Raw genomic sequence first — 15,700 nt, forward strand, 5'->3', positions numbered from 1 at the left:
AGCACCATGTTTTGAAATACAGTCACCTCATTGTTGGTAGTCAGGATAGCAAAACTCTTATTGCTAATATGAATAAAAATTTAAAACACTAAGAATACCTATTTAAGGCCGGGCGCGGTGGCTCAAGCCTGTAATCCCAGCACTTTGGGAGGCCGAGACGGGTGGATCACGAGGTCAGGAGATCGAGACCACCCTGGCTAACACGGTGAAACCCCGTCTCTACTAAAATACAAAAAACTAGCCAGGCAAGGTGGCGGGCGCCTGTAGTCCCAGCTACTCGGGAGGCTGAGGCAGGAGAATGGCATGAACCCGGGAGGCGGAGCTTGCAGTGAGCTGAGATCCGGCCACTGCACTCCTGCCCCGGCGACAGAGCGAGACTCCGTCTCAAAAAAAAAAAAAGAATACCTATTTAAAAGATGCGTTTGTAGCTATAGGGTTTTTACTTCCATATACAGCTAAATGTATTTATTTATTTGTTTGCTTTGATATAATAAGTTTTAATGAAATGATGGTGAAGGCAGAAATTTTTTAACATCCTTCCTTGGCAATGTAAAGAAATTGAAAACTCTAAGTTGCTTCCTTAAAAGTGTTTTAATGCACAAATGGTACGTGGATCCATTATCATTCCTGTGAAAAATGTTTACATTGTTTTAAAAAAATCCAGATGGATCAGAACTGGTTTTACCTGCTACTGTCACTCATCTTCTGTCCACCTATTGGAGTTTTCATAAGAAACACAATAGACTGTTTTGTTAAAATTTAAAGTGGATCTTTACCAGGAGGCCCTGTTGCATCAACTACATTTTTACAAGCTGCAGTCTCTAGGATAAGTCATTTCTTTCCAACCCCATCTGGTACCTTTGAACAGCATCAAGATTTGGTAACTTTGGAATTAAGAGCAAATATTACATGGTATCAGAGGCTTATTTGAGTTATTCCTAATTCCATAACTCAACACGTAGGCCTGAGGTTGACTCTTAACAAGGTAAATATAGGACTCTGGAACATTTTGAATTATCAGCTCTGTCCCCTTTTCTCTTCGACCACTTTCCAACGTGAAGGAGAAAATGGTTAGCATCTGCAAATTAGTTTGTATACCCAGTGCTTTTGTGAAAATGGGTTTCACAAAAGGGTTGAGGGTCTCTGTAGCTACCTGCAGTTTGAGTTTTCTGGCAGTTTTACTCACAAGCCTGCTGATTATGATAGAAAAATTTTGTAATTTGTGAAAGAGAAAACAATTGTTTCAATGGAGTAGAACAATGATTATCAACCAGCACACATTCTGAACTTCAAGATATACTTTGTCTAAGAGATAAATTTCCACATGTTGCTTTCATACACCTCTTGAGGACTTTATTATATTAAAATCTATCAAGTTCTCAAAAAAAGTGTTCAAACCAATAATGTTTATTACCTTTAATTTTATATCCCATGTAGCTCTATCTAGGATAGAAAAGGAGAAGAGGGCAAACCATTTAACGACAGCCAAGTGTCACAATGCTATAAAGATTTGAAATCATTGCAGTAAATAGATAACATTAATACTTCTATTTCAATGTTAAAAGACTTGAGACATGTAAAAGTTCAAAATAAATATCTTATTTGGTTGAATGTAAATTACTTTCTTACCTATTAGGAAATTTCAAAACGTTTCTTCAAAATCAAAAAAGCTTTAAGAAAAAGTAGAGTTAAGAACAAAATAAAGTTATAACTTCAAAAAATTGACTGAAAGACAGAGAAAGGTCTCAGAGCTCCATCAGGTTCCCATGAGAAGACAGAATGTGTACGGGAGTAGTGCCTTTTCACTCTCAACATCATCAGCCATCCTTGTTGGTGACTTTCTGCAAAAAAGAGAAGACACTATGCATGCTAATTGGAAAGGTCCAGTTTGCCTAGTGAAGAAAATAAGGCTTCCACTAAAAGAAGTGTTCACATCAGTTAAAAAACAGTCCATAGAAATCTCTAAAATTTTGTCCAGCATTGTGGTATTTGGTACATTATCTCAAGCTGAGACACTACCTTGTCAGCCTTGCTTTAGTGGTTACATGTAAACTAGCTCAGACAGGACTGATGTAATTCAGGGTGGAGTCTATGACTTTAAGCTAATAACTATAGCTCAGCCTCCACCACGGGCATGGTATTTGTATAGCCAGTTACTGGGACTCCAGCAGCCATTGACTCTACAAGCAGACTTCAGTTTTTCAAAACAAAGAGAATGTCTTTTCCATATTAGTAAAATACATGATGTGGCAATGCTGAGAGAGATGGTTTAGTTAATTAGACTACAATCAACACAGCATACCAAACTGAATGGATAGAAGCTGATATTCAAAAGATGTGGATTGTATCTATCGAAACTGCATTGTTTAAAATACCCAATTACTTCATATGCAAGGAGCACAATACCTCTAGCACGCAGATGTTGGTTGCTAATACCATTCTCTACTAAAAGCAAACAGTGCTTTTTGGAGAAATGGCTGAATCTAAGGCTAGCAAAGGAAATATATAAGATGAGCCTGGAACATCTTAGAGTGTCAAAAAGTAAGGAAATGCTCCTCCCTCCCCCAACAAAAGTAAATAAACTAATACAGAGACACAATGGTGGGGGGTATGTCGAAGGGACATAGGAATTAACTAAAAGAGTTCCTAATGGCCATAGCCGGAACAATTTGAGCAAAAATAAATAAATATAATAGTATTGAAGTATGGTACAAACTGTAAAATAACTATCCATGAATTCATACTATTATACATAAGTAATTCAATAAATGGAAAAGAAGATACAAATGTCTCAAGCAAAAGAATTCCAAATAATGTATGAAAATACTTCACTCTCAAAGTGGAACATACTTCCCCACTGCTTACGTGTGGGCTGAACATCATGATTTCTTTGCAAAGAAAACAGTATGGAAGCAGGGGGAAATAAAGTAACTTTACAATGGAGAAACCTGACAAATCCTGCCTCAGCCATATGATCAAGGTCAACATCAACAATGATAAGTCATGTTGATGGTATGTACCCTTGATGCAATGTGATGAAATGACACTTTTCCTCTATGATCTTCCTCCCTAAAACATACAGCCCCAGTCTATTCATTAAAAAGAAAAAAGAAAAGAAAAGAAAAGAAAAGAAAAAAAAAACCCATGAGATAAGCCCCGGTTGATGGACATATCTGACCAGTACACTGCAAAACTGTCAAGGTCATCAAAAACAAGGAAAGTCAAATGCAAATCAAGACCACAATGAAATACCATCTCATACCAATCAGAATGGCAATTATTAAAAAGGCAAAAAACAACAGATGCTGACGAGGCTGGAGACATAGGAATGCTTTTACACTGTTGGTGGGCATATAAATTAGTTCAACCATTATGTAAGACAGTGTGGCAATTCCTCAAAGACCTAGACCCAGAAATATCAGTTGACCCAGCAGTCCCATTAATGAGTGTATACCCAAAGGGATGTAAGTTATTTTATTACAAAGATACATGCATGTGTATGTTCATTGCAGCACTATTCACAATAGCAAAGATGTGGAATCAACCCAAATGCCCATCAATGATAGACTGGATAAAGAAAATGTGGTACATATACACCATGGAATACTGTGTAGCCATAAAAAAGGAATGATATCATGTCCTCTGCAGGGACACGGATGGATCTGGAAGCTGTTATCCTCAGCAAACTAACAGAGGAACAGAAAACCATACACCACATGTTCTCACTTATAAGTAGGAGCTGAACAATAAGACCACGTGGACACAGGGAGGGGAAGGACACACACTAGGGCCTGGGGGCGGGGAGGGAGAGCATCAGGATAAATAGCTCATGCATGTGGGGCTTAACACCTAGGTGATGGGTTGATAGGTGCAGCAAACCACCATGGCACACATTTGTTTACCTATGTAACAAACCTGCACGTCCTGCACATTTAACCTGGAACTTTACATTAATTTTTTTTAAAAAACAAGGAAAGTCTGAGAAATTGCCATAGCCCAGAGGAAACTAAGGAGACACAACTAAATGTAATACAGTATCCTCGATGGGATCCTGGAACATAAAAAGGACATTAAGCAGAAACTAAAGAAAAATGAATAAAATATAAACTTTAATAATAATGTATCAATGTTGCTTCGTTAATTGTGATATTTTCCATGCTAATAAAATATTTTAATAATAGGCCAGGCACAGTGGCTCATGCCTGTATTCCCAGCACTTTGGGAGGCTGAGGCAGGTGGACCACCTGAGGTTGGGAGTTCAAGACCAGCCTGGCCAACGTGGTGAAAACCCATCTCTACTAAAAATACAAACATTAGCCAGGCTTGGCCATGCACATCTGTAATCCCAGCTACTCGGGAGGCTGAGGCAGGGGAATTGCTTGAACCTGGGAGGCGGAGGTTGCAGCAAGCCGAGATTATGTCATTGCACTCCAGCCTGGGCAACAGAGCGAGACTCGGTCTCAATAATAATAAAATTAATAAAGATTTTAATAATAGGGGAAACTTGGTGTGGGGTATATAGGACCTGTCTATACTATCTTCACAATTATTCTATAAATCTCAAACTCTTCTAAAAATAAAAGTTTATTTTTAAAACTGCTCCATTGCAGTATTACATGCTGGAAAAGACATCAAATAATGCTTTATTTCAACACAATAATTGGGGATGGGGTAGAAATCACATTACCAAGTATTATCTCTAGGAAACTGTGAATTTGTACCTTTTTTTAGTTTTAACAACCTGGCTTTTTTTCAGTTGTCTTATTTAAACGTGTGTGTGTGTGTCTTCCCTTGTACCATTAGTGTCTCGTATGCTGAGAATTAAAAAAAAAAAAACTCTCTTTTAAACTGAAGTCATTAAGAATTTCTTACCAGTGATGCTAACAATGTCTTTTGGATGGATATGGTCTAAGAATTTCTTATCAGTGATGCTGACAGTGTCTTTTGGATGGATATAATCTAAGCTATTAAAGAGCAAGTAAAAGAGGCAGTAGGCATTTGCTGCATAATATACTGTTCTTTAGATTTTGGGGAAGGCTAAAATGATCTGCCAATGCATCACCTTTAAAGTATTTTTTCATACACATTGTTGTAAAGATTATGGTTGTAAATATTATTTTAATATTTTCATTTATCCTAGGAATTTTAAATTACATATAAGAGGAGAACACAAAATAGATGGAAAGCTTGGCACAAGTAATAGACACATATTTCTTGCAGTTCATTTGGCTTTTCCTCAGCCAAGACCTTTCATGGAATGGGGTGGCAGATTCATCAGACCATGAAAAAGTACAGCAGTGGAGTAGGAGGGGGAGAATCTTCTCTTTTCCTTTGAAAAGCTTTATTAGAGACCTAAATCTTTTAAGCTGTGGTGCTTTGCCACTATAATTCTTTCATTGTGTACTCCTGTGTTCTGTATATGGTGACAACCTTTGTGCCACTAAGGGACAACAATTTTGATGTCATTTTACATGTGGGAGATTCAGGATATTCAACACATGCGTTCCACAAGAAACTGATTAATTCAGAGATAAATGAAAAGGCCCACTAAAATGTACAGTCTGCTCACACTAAAATGACTGCTTTTTTGTTACTAGACCGTCACAGAGAAGCACAAAATGAATGTTCCAGAAACGATGAATGAAGTTCTTGATATGTCTGATGATGAAGGTATGAAAATGTTCTTTGAGTTCACAATAATTATAAGTGAGTGTGTATTTCCTTTGCTTCCTGAAGAAAGTCCATTGCAAAAATGTTTTTCGGGAATATTGAAATGTTTTGTTGTAATATCAAAAGTATGTATTTTTCATCCACTTATATTGTTCACTTAAATCATGCAGTTCGTAAAGCCAATGCCCCTGAAATGCTCAGTGATGGCGAATATATCTCAGATGTTGAAGAAGGTATTTGTAAATTTTTATTGTGATGCAACTTAACTACTACCAACTTTATCTTTCATTTCTTATCTTTGAAATATAATATTTCCTTGAGTTACTAATTTTTCATATTATCTTGAGACTATTAATTTGTGTATTATTTAAATAATGTATATCTGGTACTATTAGCTCTCCTTTTTAAGTCTCTTTGAATCCTCTTAAACCCGTTTCCTAACTGTAAAATATAAAAGTATCACTAATTATCTGGATTACTTGCCTTCTATTTGTTTCTATCAAACGGAATACTGATGTTTTTATTGTTTGCATCTGAAATCTAGAAAGAGAAAAGTGATTAGTATTTATGATTACATTATTTTTTAAAACAAGAGAAGGTTCCTTATAGGAAATCCTTTTAAATGCCCTAAGATTTGCCCATTCTGTTAAACTTTGTAGAAAAAGCAGCTTTTGATCTTGAACTGATAATGAAAACAACCTGAAAAAAAGCTTTTGAAATAGAAATTTTCAATAATGATTTAATGAAAGAGATCAAAATATTATTATAGCTATACTTTAGTGTTTTCAGAAATTGGTTTCTGTCTTGCTTAGAAACCAATACTTTGACCAGGTCATGATATACAGATATATCAATGAATGGCATCTTTGAAAGGTCCATTGGAAAATAAGCATTTTTATAGTGAGTAAATATTGTACAGATGACACATTTTGGAGTTTCACTGAAATAACAAAATATGTACCATGGGAAAATTATATTTAACTGTTTTTCTTGCATCATTTGAATCTCCCAAATGATGGGAGATCATCAGATACATTCTACCCTATTGGGACCTCCATTTGCCACCTCTCATGTAGTAGCTTTCTTTTGGGTTAGTCTTAGTGTTGCTAGTCTTTTCTTTGCCTTTAAGTAATCTTCCCTATTTTAATTTATATGATTTCTTTCTTTGAGTTGCACAAATTTCAGTGGGAACCTACAGAGTGGGAAAGCCTACCTGGTCCGAAGCCACTTTAGTCTTTTTGTTATTCAGTCAATGACTTCCCACTATAATGCATTGCGACCAGGGACTACACACTCCAATAAGCTAATGTCCTGATGGTCATTTAGGGTCCCTGGAGGATCTGGCCTAATGTTTGTAAATGTTGTTTTGATTAATGCTAAAGACTTTTACTCGCTTTTCTTTCTTTTTCTCTGAAACATCAGCTATACATTTACCTCCCTTCTATCCCCAGATGGATAATATTTGTTACGGTCTTTAGGACTTTGAGAGTAATATGCCTACTGTCATTAGATTTCTTTGCCTTCTCATACATTTCAGAGTAACTTCTTCTGTGCAGAAGATAAAAGAAAAAATAATATTCTTACATAGATGTTTACACACACAAAACATGATGTCAAAAGTATGTTTGTCAAATGAAATTATTAGGAATCATAGTATGACAGTCATAGACCTAAAAATGTACTGGTCATTAACAAAATGTCCAAAATTATCCCCATTGATGAGAGGCCAAGTTTGAATGGACTATCTAACAGCCTTATACATATGAATAACTAACCAAATAATTTCAAAAATGGAGATTTTGAATCTGTAAATTTGAACTTAATTGACCTCGTTACTTAACTAGAAATGTGTTTATCTCAGCTTGGGAATTTGAAATTGGCAATTTTAAATTCTCATTTTATCCATCTTTTCTTTAAAATCTTTGGCCCTTACTTTAGTATGTCCAGGGCTGTTGGAATCAAATGGCTTTTGATTTTGTGGTATTGCCGAATTTAATTGTTGAAAAGGACTCCTTAAAGGTCACTCAGTCTGAACAAACATCTGCTAGAATCTCATCTGCTTAGGATCTCCTGTGCCCAAGCCCTTCAAATAATGAGAATTCTTTAATTCTTAAACCGCCTAGTACATTTGGACAATTCTGTCTTTAAAAATTCTTCTCACGTTATTGAACTTCCTGTAGCTTCTACTCATTGAATCAAGATTTGGTATATTTGACCACGTTGATGGGAAGACTACAGTCTACATAGTATTTGGAACAAAATCTGCCTTTTCTGTGTGACAATCTTTCAGATATTTAAAAATACTTTTTCTATTACTTCTTGGTTTTATTTTATTTTTTTTCAGGTATATCATTGCTACCTCCTTCTATTGTTCCCCTTACCAACCTGGCCGCCCTCTCCTGTGCATGTTTCAACATGTCTGTGCCATCTCAAGTTGAGGTGACCAGAACTGAACACAATATTTGAGTGTAGTCTCATCAAAGCAGAGTATAGCAGGGCTATTGCATTCTCCATGGAAGATGTTAAAAGTCCATTTTTGAAGATTAAGATACTTTTGAGGTTATAATACATTTCTAATTTGAGTCATATTAGTATTACTGTCTGCTAAGGTCCCTAAATTTTGCTTACAAGAGCTTTAGTAAGCCACATTTGCCCTATTATGTATTTATGTTTTCCTCTGCTGTATAAATTAGCATTTCTAACTACTGCAAATTCCAAAACAAATCATTTAGAAATTTTGATTCTAAAAGGACCCCTACAACTTTAATGCTAATTTTAACTTCTGACTCATTTGCCTGATAGTCTTGCTAGAACTTTGATTGTTATTTTAGTTAGATTTAGTGTCACCCATTTGAGTAAGCTCCTATGCAGCTGTGGCAAATGTTCATTTCCATGAAGCCATAGGCATGTTGTGAGTATAACTATCTACAAGAACCAGTGAGAGATCATCACATTGGTATCCCAGGGTACTAAAGAATAATAGCAGCTTTTGAAAGCAAATAAAAATAAGCAATATAGGCTGCCAGTTTGTCTCAAGAAAGAATATAAAAATGAGTTTGTAATAAGGGAAAATAAAATTTTAATCTGATTCTAAAATAATCTGCTGTAAGTAGATATTTAAAATTTAAAATGAATAAGATAAAAAATAAAAAATCAAAAGTAAAAGAAATATTAAGGAAGAAATGCCAAGAGTAGTCTATCTCTTCTTTTTCATTCTCTTTTCCTTTTCTTCTTTGCTTTCTCCTTATCATCTTCCTCTTTCTTTTGCACACTATGAGAAATTAGTGTAAGTGAAAGAATGTTTGGATTCATTTCTCAAAAAAATAAAAATTAAGGAATACAATACTGGACAATGTTATCATTTAATGAGGTGGGAGAACAGTGGGGCCAAGATGCAAAGTTGAACACAGATCGAAGCATCAGCAAAGCAGAGCAGTAGAAGAGGTCAAGCAACTTTGTCCAAGGCAGGTTTTTAAGCTCACATTAGGCAGGTGGGGGCTAAGCAGAGCTTCTCAGAGGGTCAGATGCATTTGTAGATACCTTACTGCTCTACTGTCTCCTGTTCCAGAAAATACCTATTCATATAACATTCATATAACTTTAATATACGTACAAAAGTAGTACCTTGATTTTAGTGCTAGTTTGATTCTTATGTTTTGCAATTCTGTTTGTAATTGAAAATATGAAAGTGTGTGTGTATAGAAGAAAGAAGAGAGAAGGAAGGAAGGAAGAAAAGAAGGAAGGAAGAAGAAAGAGAAAGGAGAGAAAGAAAAAGAGGGAAAATTGAGATTAAGTTTCAAGTGATTGAGTTTGGTGTCTCCTCCCAAGGGATTTCACATTGGCTTTGGTTCAACTCTGATCTTAAATTGCAACTGCCTATAAAATATATTTTATAAATCGGGGCGGTGGGGGTATAAAATGTTATTTCAGCTTGAGAATTCTAGTGGATTGGAGTATAGTTACAGATCGAAAGAACTAAAGATGGGACATAATGAGAAGTGGAATTAAGCCATGCAAAGTAAAAATCTAAAAGGCAGCTCTATGAAATATGACTCTACTAAACAGGTTTACGAGACAGCAGCTGGTGAGATAAACTCCTGCTAGGAACAATTTTCTAATTCTAAGCTACTTTTGAATTTGATAGGGCTGAAAAATATCTTTCTGAATCAAATGCAGACACTAAATATTAAAAGAAAAAATAAGAGGCTAAGTATACATGTAAAAATATCAAGTAGGTGTAAGTTTGAGATCTAATAAAGCAATAAAATTTTAGCAGATAATAGAGTGACATGAGGGGTAAGAAAAGTCATGTTCAGCTTTGCGCCAAATTTGGTGGCCAGTGGAAGCCACAGCAAATTAAAATCCACCGATTTCAAAGAACTGAAGGGACAAGTTGGAGTCTTGTATGTCTATTCCTGCCATTCCACTGATGAGGAAGGAAAGCCCAAATACACACTGAATGGTCTTTCCAATGAGGTTTGTGGCAGAACTGGACAAGAAGACTGATCTGACACTCTGTAGTTTTAGATCATCTCATTCCCCTGCCCTCAAAGTCCAGTCAAGTAAAACACTGGCAGTAGAGAAGGAACACATAGATCTGTAACTGGTTGTGATCAGTTGCTTGCAAACAACACTGCATAGATCATCTCTTTCATTGCTATTCCAACTTGAAATGCTTCTTATATATAGAACCCAAGAATGCATATTTTTAGCTTCAAAAAAGGGTGTGTGTTAAGAAAAAGGAACAAATCATGTTCTTGGAAACTATCAGAAGGTAATAAGAATATTTTAATTTATAATTATGGATACATAATAATTGTACATATTTATGGGGTATATGTGATATTTTGATACAATTATACAATGTGTAATGATCAAATCAAAGTAGTTGGGTTATGTGTCACCTCAAGCATTGATCATTTCTTTGTGTTTGCAACACTCCGGTTCCACTCTTTTAATTCTTTTGAAATATATTGTTAACTATAAATTATTGTTAACTATAAATTATTGTTAATTATAGTTGCCCTATTGTGCTACCAGACACTAGATCTTATTCCTTCTAGCTAACTGTATTTTTGTGCCAATTAACCATCCCCTCTTTATCCTCACTCTTTCCAGCCTCCTGAAGTCATCGTTCTACTCTGTATCTCCATGAGTTCAGTTTTTTTTCAGTTCCCACATATGAGTGAGAATATGCTAAATTTATCTTTCCATGCCTGGCTTACCTCACTTAAGATAATGTCTCCCACTCCATCCATGTTTTTGGAAAAAAAAAAACAAAACAAAACAGGATTTCATTCTTTTCTGTGGCTGAATAATATTGCATTGTGTGTATATTTCCTTTATCTATTCATCAGCTGATGGACACAGGTTGATTCCATATCTTGGCTACTATGAATAGTGCTGCAATAAACAAGGGAGTGCAAATATCACTTTGCAATACTGATTTTCTTCATTTTATTTGGATGTATACCCAGCAGTGGGATTTCTGGATCATATAGTATTCTGTTTTTTGAGGAACCTCCATACTTTTCTCTATAGTAACTGTACTAATTTTCATTTCTACCAAGAGTGTATGAGGGTTCCCCTTTCCGCATTTGCTGTTGGGACATAGAAATGATACCGATTTTTATATGTTGATTTTGTATCTTGAATTTTACTAAATTTGTTCTATCAGTTCTGATAGGTTTTTGGAGGAGTCCTTATGTTTTTCTAAATAGAAGATTTTATCATCTGCAAATAAGGATAATTTAACTACTTCTTTTCTAATTTGGATGCTCTTTATTTCTTTCTCGTGTCTAATTGCTCTGGCTAGGGCTTCTAGTACTATGTTGAATGAAAGTGATGAAAGTGGGTGTCCTGGTCTTGCTCCAGATCTTAGAGGAAAGGCTTTCAGTTTTTCCCCATTGAGTATGATACTAGCTGTGGGCCTGTTGTTTACGGCTTTTATTGTATTGAGGTATGTTCCTTCTCTACTAGTTTTTTGACCATGAAAGGATATTGAATTTTATTGAATGCTTTTTCAGCATGAATTAAATGATCATATGGATTTGTCCTTTTTTCTGTGGATATGATGTATCACATTGATTCATTTGCATGTGTTGAACCATCCTTGCATCCCTGGGTAATGACTCCCATTTGATCACGATGAATGATCTTTCTAATATGTTGTTATATATGGTTTGCTAGTATTTGAAGATTTTTTGCATTTATGTTCATCAGAAATATTGGCCTGTAGTTTGCTTTTGTGTGTGTGTGTGCCTTTGTCTGGGTTTGGTATCAGGGTAACACTGGCCTCATAGAATGAGTTTGGAAGTGTTCCCTCAATATTTTTTTGGAATAATATAAGTAGGATTAATATTAGTTCTTTTTTTAAAAATGCTTGGTAGATTTCAGCAGTAAAGCTATCAGGTCCTGGGCTTTTCTTTAATGGGAGACTTTTTATTACTACTTATGTCTTGTTATTCATTAATAGTCTATTAACGTTTTCTGTTTCTTCATGATTAAATCTTTGTAGGCTTTATGTGTCTAGTAATTTATCCATTTCTGACAGGTTTCCCAATTTATTGGCATATAGTAGTTGCTCATCACAGTCTCTAATGAGTCTTTGAATTTTTGCAGTATCAGTTGTAATGTCTTTGTTTTCATCCCTGATCTTATTTATTTGGGTCTTCTCTTTTTTTAGTTAGTCTGGTTAAAAGCTTATTGATTATCTTTTCAAAAACCAACTTTTTGTCTTGATGATCTTTTGTAGTACATTTTTAGTCTCAATTTAATTTATTCCTACTCTGATGTTTACTATTTATTTTCTTCTATAAATTTTGAGTTTGGTTTACTTTTGCTTTTCTAATTCTATAAGCTGCCTCATTCAGTTGTTTATTTGAAGTTTCCCTGCTTTTTTGATGTAGGCATTTATTGCTATTAACTCCTCTTTTAGTACTACGTTTGCTGTCTCTCGTAGGTTTTAGTGTGTTGTGTTCCCATTTGCTTTTGTTTCAAGAAATTTTTAAAATTTTCTTTTTAATTTCTTCATTGACATAATGGTCATTCAGGAGCATATTGTTTAATTTCCATGTGTTTGCATAGTTTCCAAGGTTTCTCTTGCTATTGATTTCTATTTTTATTCCATTGTGGTCAGAAAAGAGACTTGACATGATTGCAAATTTTTTTAAATTTTTTGAGACTTGTTTTGTGGCCTAACATGTGTTCTATCCTTGAGAATGTTCCATGTGCTAAGGAAATAATGTGTATTTTACAGGTGTTGGATAGAATGTTCTGTACATGTCTATTACGGTCATTTGGTCTGTAGTAGATTAAGTCCAGTGTTTCTTTGTTGATTTCCTTTCTAGATGATCTGTCCAATGCTGAAAATGGGGTGTTAATGTCCCCATCTATTGTATTGGAGTCTATCTCTCTTTTTACGTCTAATAATATTTGCTTTATATATATGGGTGCTCCAGCATTTGGTATGTATATATTTATAATTTCTATATCCTCTTGCTGAATTAACTCCTTTATCATTATATAATGACCTTCTTTGTCTCTTTTACAGTTTTAATCTTGAAATCTATTTTATCTAAGTATAGCTATTCCTGTTCTTTTTTTTTTTTTTTGGCTTCTATTTGCATGGGATATCTTTTTTCATCCCTTTTATTTTAGTCTGTATGTGTCTTTATAGGTAAAGTGCGTTTTTTGTAGACAGCATATCATTCAGTCTTGGTTTTAAATCCATTTGGCCACTCTACGTCTTTTGATTAGAAAATTTAGTCCATTTACATTCAGTGTTATTATTGCTAGGTAAGAACTTACTATGCCATTTTGTTATTTGTTTTCTGATTGTTTTGTTTGTCCTCTTTTCCTTTCTTTCTTCTTGTCTTTCTTTGTATGAAAGTGATTTTTCTTGGCTGGGCGCGCTGGCTCATGCCTGTAATCCCAGCACTTTGGGAAGCTGAAGCAGGTGGATCACTTGAGGCCAGGAATTCAAGACCAGCCTGGCCAACATGGTGAAACCCCGTCTCTACTAAAAATACAAAAAATTAGCCGGGTATGGTGGCGGGTGCCTGTAGTCCCAGCCACTCAGGAGGCTGAGGCAGGAGAATGGTGTGAACCCGGGAGACAGAGCTTGCAGTGAGCCAAGATCATGCCACTGCACTCCAGCCTAGGTGACAGAGCAAAATTTCTTCTAAAAAAAAAAAAAAAAAGTGATTTTTCTTCCTGGCTGGGTACAGTGGCTCATGCCTGTAATCCCAGCACTTTGGGAAGCTGAAGCAGGTGGATCACTTGAGGCCAGGAATTCAAGACCAGCCTGGCCAACATGGTGAAACCCCATCTCTACTAAAAATACAAAAATTAGCTGGGCATCATGGCATGTGTCTGTAGTTCCAGCTACTCAGGAGGCTGAGGTGGGAGAATTGTGGGTGCCTGTAGTCCCAGCTACTCGGGAGGCTGAGGCAGGAGAATGGTGTGAAGCTGGGAGACGGAGCTTGCAGTGAGCCGAGATAGCACCATTGCTCTCTAGCCTGGGTGACAAAATGAGATTCTGTCTCAGAAAAAAAAAAAAAACAAAAGTGCTTTCTCTGGTAGTATGTTTAATTTCTTGCTTTTAATAGTTTGTATATCTATTATAGGTTTTTGTGCTTACCATAAGACTTGCAAATAACACCTTATAATCATTTATTTTAAACTGATGACAACTTCATTCTGATTACAAAGAAACAGGCAGAAAGAAAATGAAATACTCTATCCTTTAACTTTATCCTCCCCACTTTTGACTTTTGTTGCCTCTGTTTATATCTTTTATACTATTCATCTCAAAAGTTGCTGTACTTATTATTTTTGATAGGTTTCTCTTTGTCTTCCTACAAAGGTATAAGTGGTTTGTACACCACAATTACAGTGTTAGGGTAGTCTGTATTTGTCTGTGTGCTTACATTTACCAGTGAGTTGTATGCATTTAAATGATTTCTTGTTGCTCATTAATGTCCTTCTCTTTCATACTGAAAAACTCCCTTTAGCATTTCTTATAAGATATGCCTGATTTTTCATGAAATCTCTCAGCTTTAGTTTGTCTGGGAAAGTCTTTATCTTTGCTTCTTTTCTCTCACTGCCTTTAGGATCCTTTCTTTATCCTTGATCTTTGAGAGTTTGATGACTATATACCTTAAGGTAGTCTTATTTGGGTTGAATCTGCTTGTTCTTTGATTTTCTTATACCTGGATATTCATATCTTTCTCTAGGTTTGTAAAGTTCCCTGTTGTTATTTCTTCAAGTAAATGATCTACCCTGATTTCCCTCCCTCCTTCCCTGCCGCCGCCTTTCCCTCTCTCTCTCTCTCTCTCCCTCCCTCTCTCTCTCTCTCTGTCTCACCATTCTCTTCAAGGCCAATAACTTAGATTTGTCCTTTTGAGGCTATTTTCTAGATCTTGTAGGTATATGCATCATTCTTTTTTGTTTGTTTTTTCTTCTGTGACTGAATTTTCATAGAGCCTGTTTTCATGCTCATCAATTCTTTGTTCAGCTGGATCCATTCTGCTATTGAGAGACTGATGCATTTTTAGTTTGTCAATTAAGTTTTTCAATTCCTGAATTTCTGCTTGACTTTTAAAATTATTTTTATCTCTGTTAAATCTATCTGATAAAATTCTGCTGTTTGTTATCTTGAAGTGCATTGAGCTAGCTTGGGCAACATAGAGAGACTCTGTCTCCACAAAAAATAAAAATAAGTTAGCTGGCCATGGTGGCACACACCTGTGATCCCAACTACTTGCAGTGTTTAAGTGGTATGACCATCCGGGCCCAGGAGGTCAAGACTGCAGTGAGCTGTGATTGCACCACTACACTCCAGCCTGGGCAACAGAGTGAGAACCCTTCTGGAAAAAAAAAAAAGGCTGGGCACAGTGGCTCATGCCTGTCTATAATCCCAGCACTTTGGGACGCCAAGGCAGGCAGATCACCTGCGGTCAGGAGTTCGAGACCAGCCTGACCAAAATGGGGAAATCCTGTCTCTACTAAAAATACAAAATTAGCCAGG

General features: G+C 35.8%; 1 protein-coding gene across 1 annotated transcript in view; it reads left to right on the forward strand.

Moving 5' to 3' along the window:
* The window catches only part of ANK3 (ankyrin 3), a 366,065-nt gene that overhangs the window by 220,165 nt on the left and 130,200 nt on the right, over window positions 1–15,700 (forward strand). Inside the window, 2 exon segments of the mRNA XM_017855490.1 lie at window positions 5,598–5,670; window positions 5,841–5,903. Coding sequence (XP_017710979.1) covers window positions 5,598–5,670; window positions 5,841–5,903 — 136 coding nt within the window.

Source organism: Rhinopithecus bieti, unplaced genomic scaffold (genome assembly GCF_001698545.2).
Source record: "Rhinopithecus bieti isolate Rb0 unplaced genomic scaffold, ASM169854v2 scaffold_39703, whole genome shotgun sequence".
NCBI lineage: Eukaryota > Metazoa > Chordata > Mammalia > Primates > Cercopithecidae > Rhinopithecus > Rhinopithecus bieti.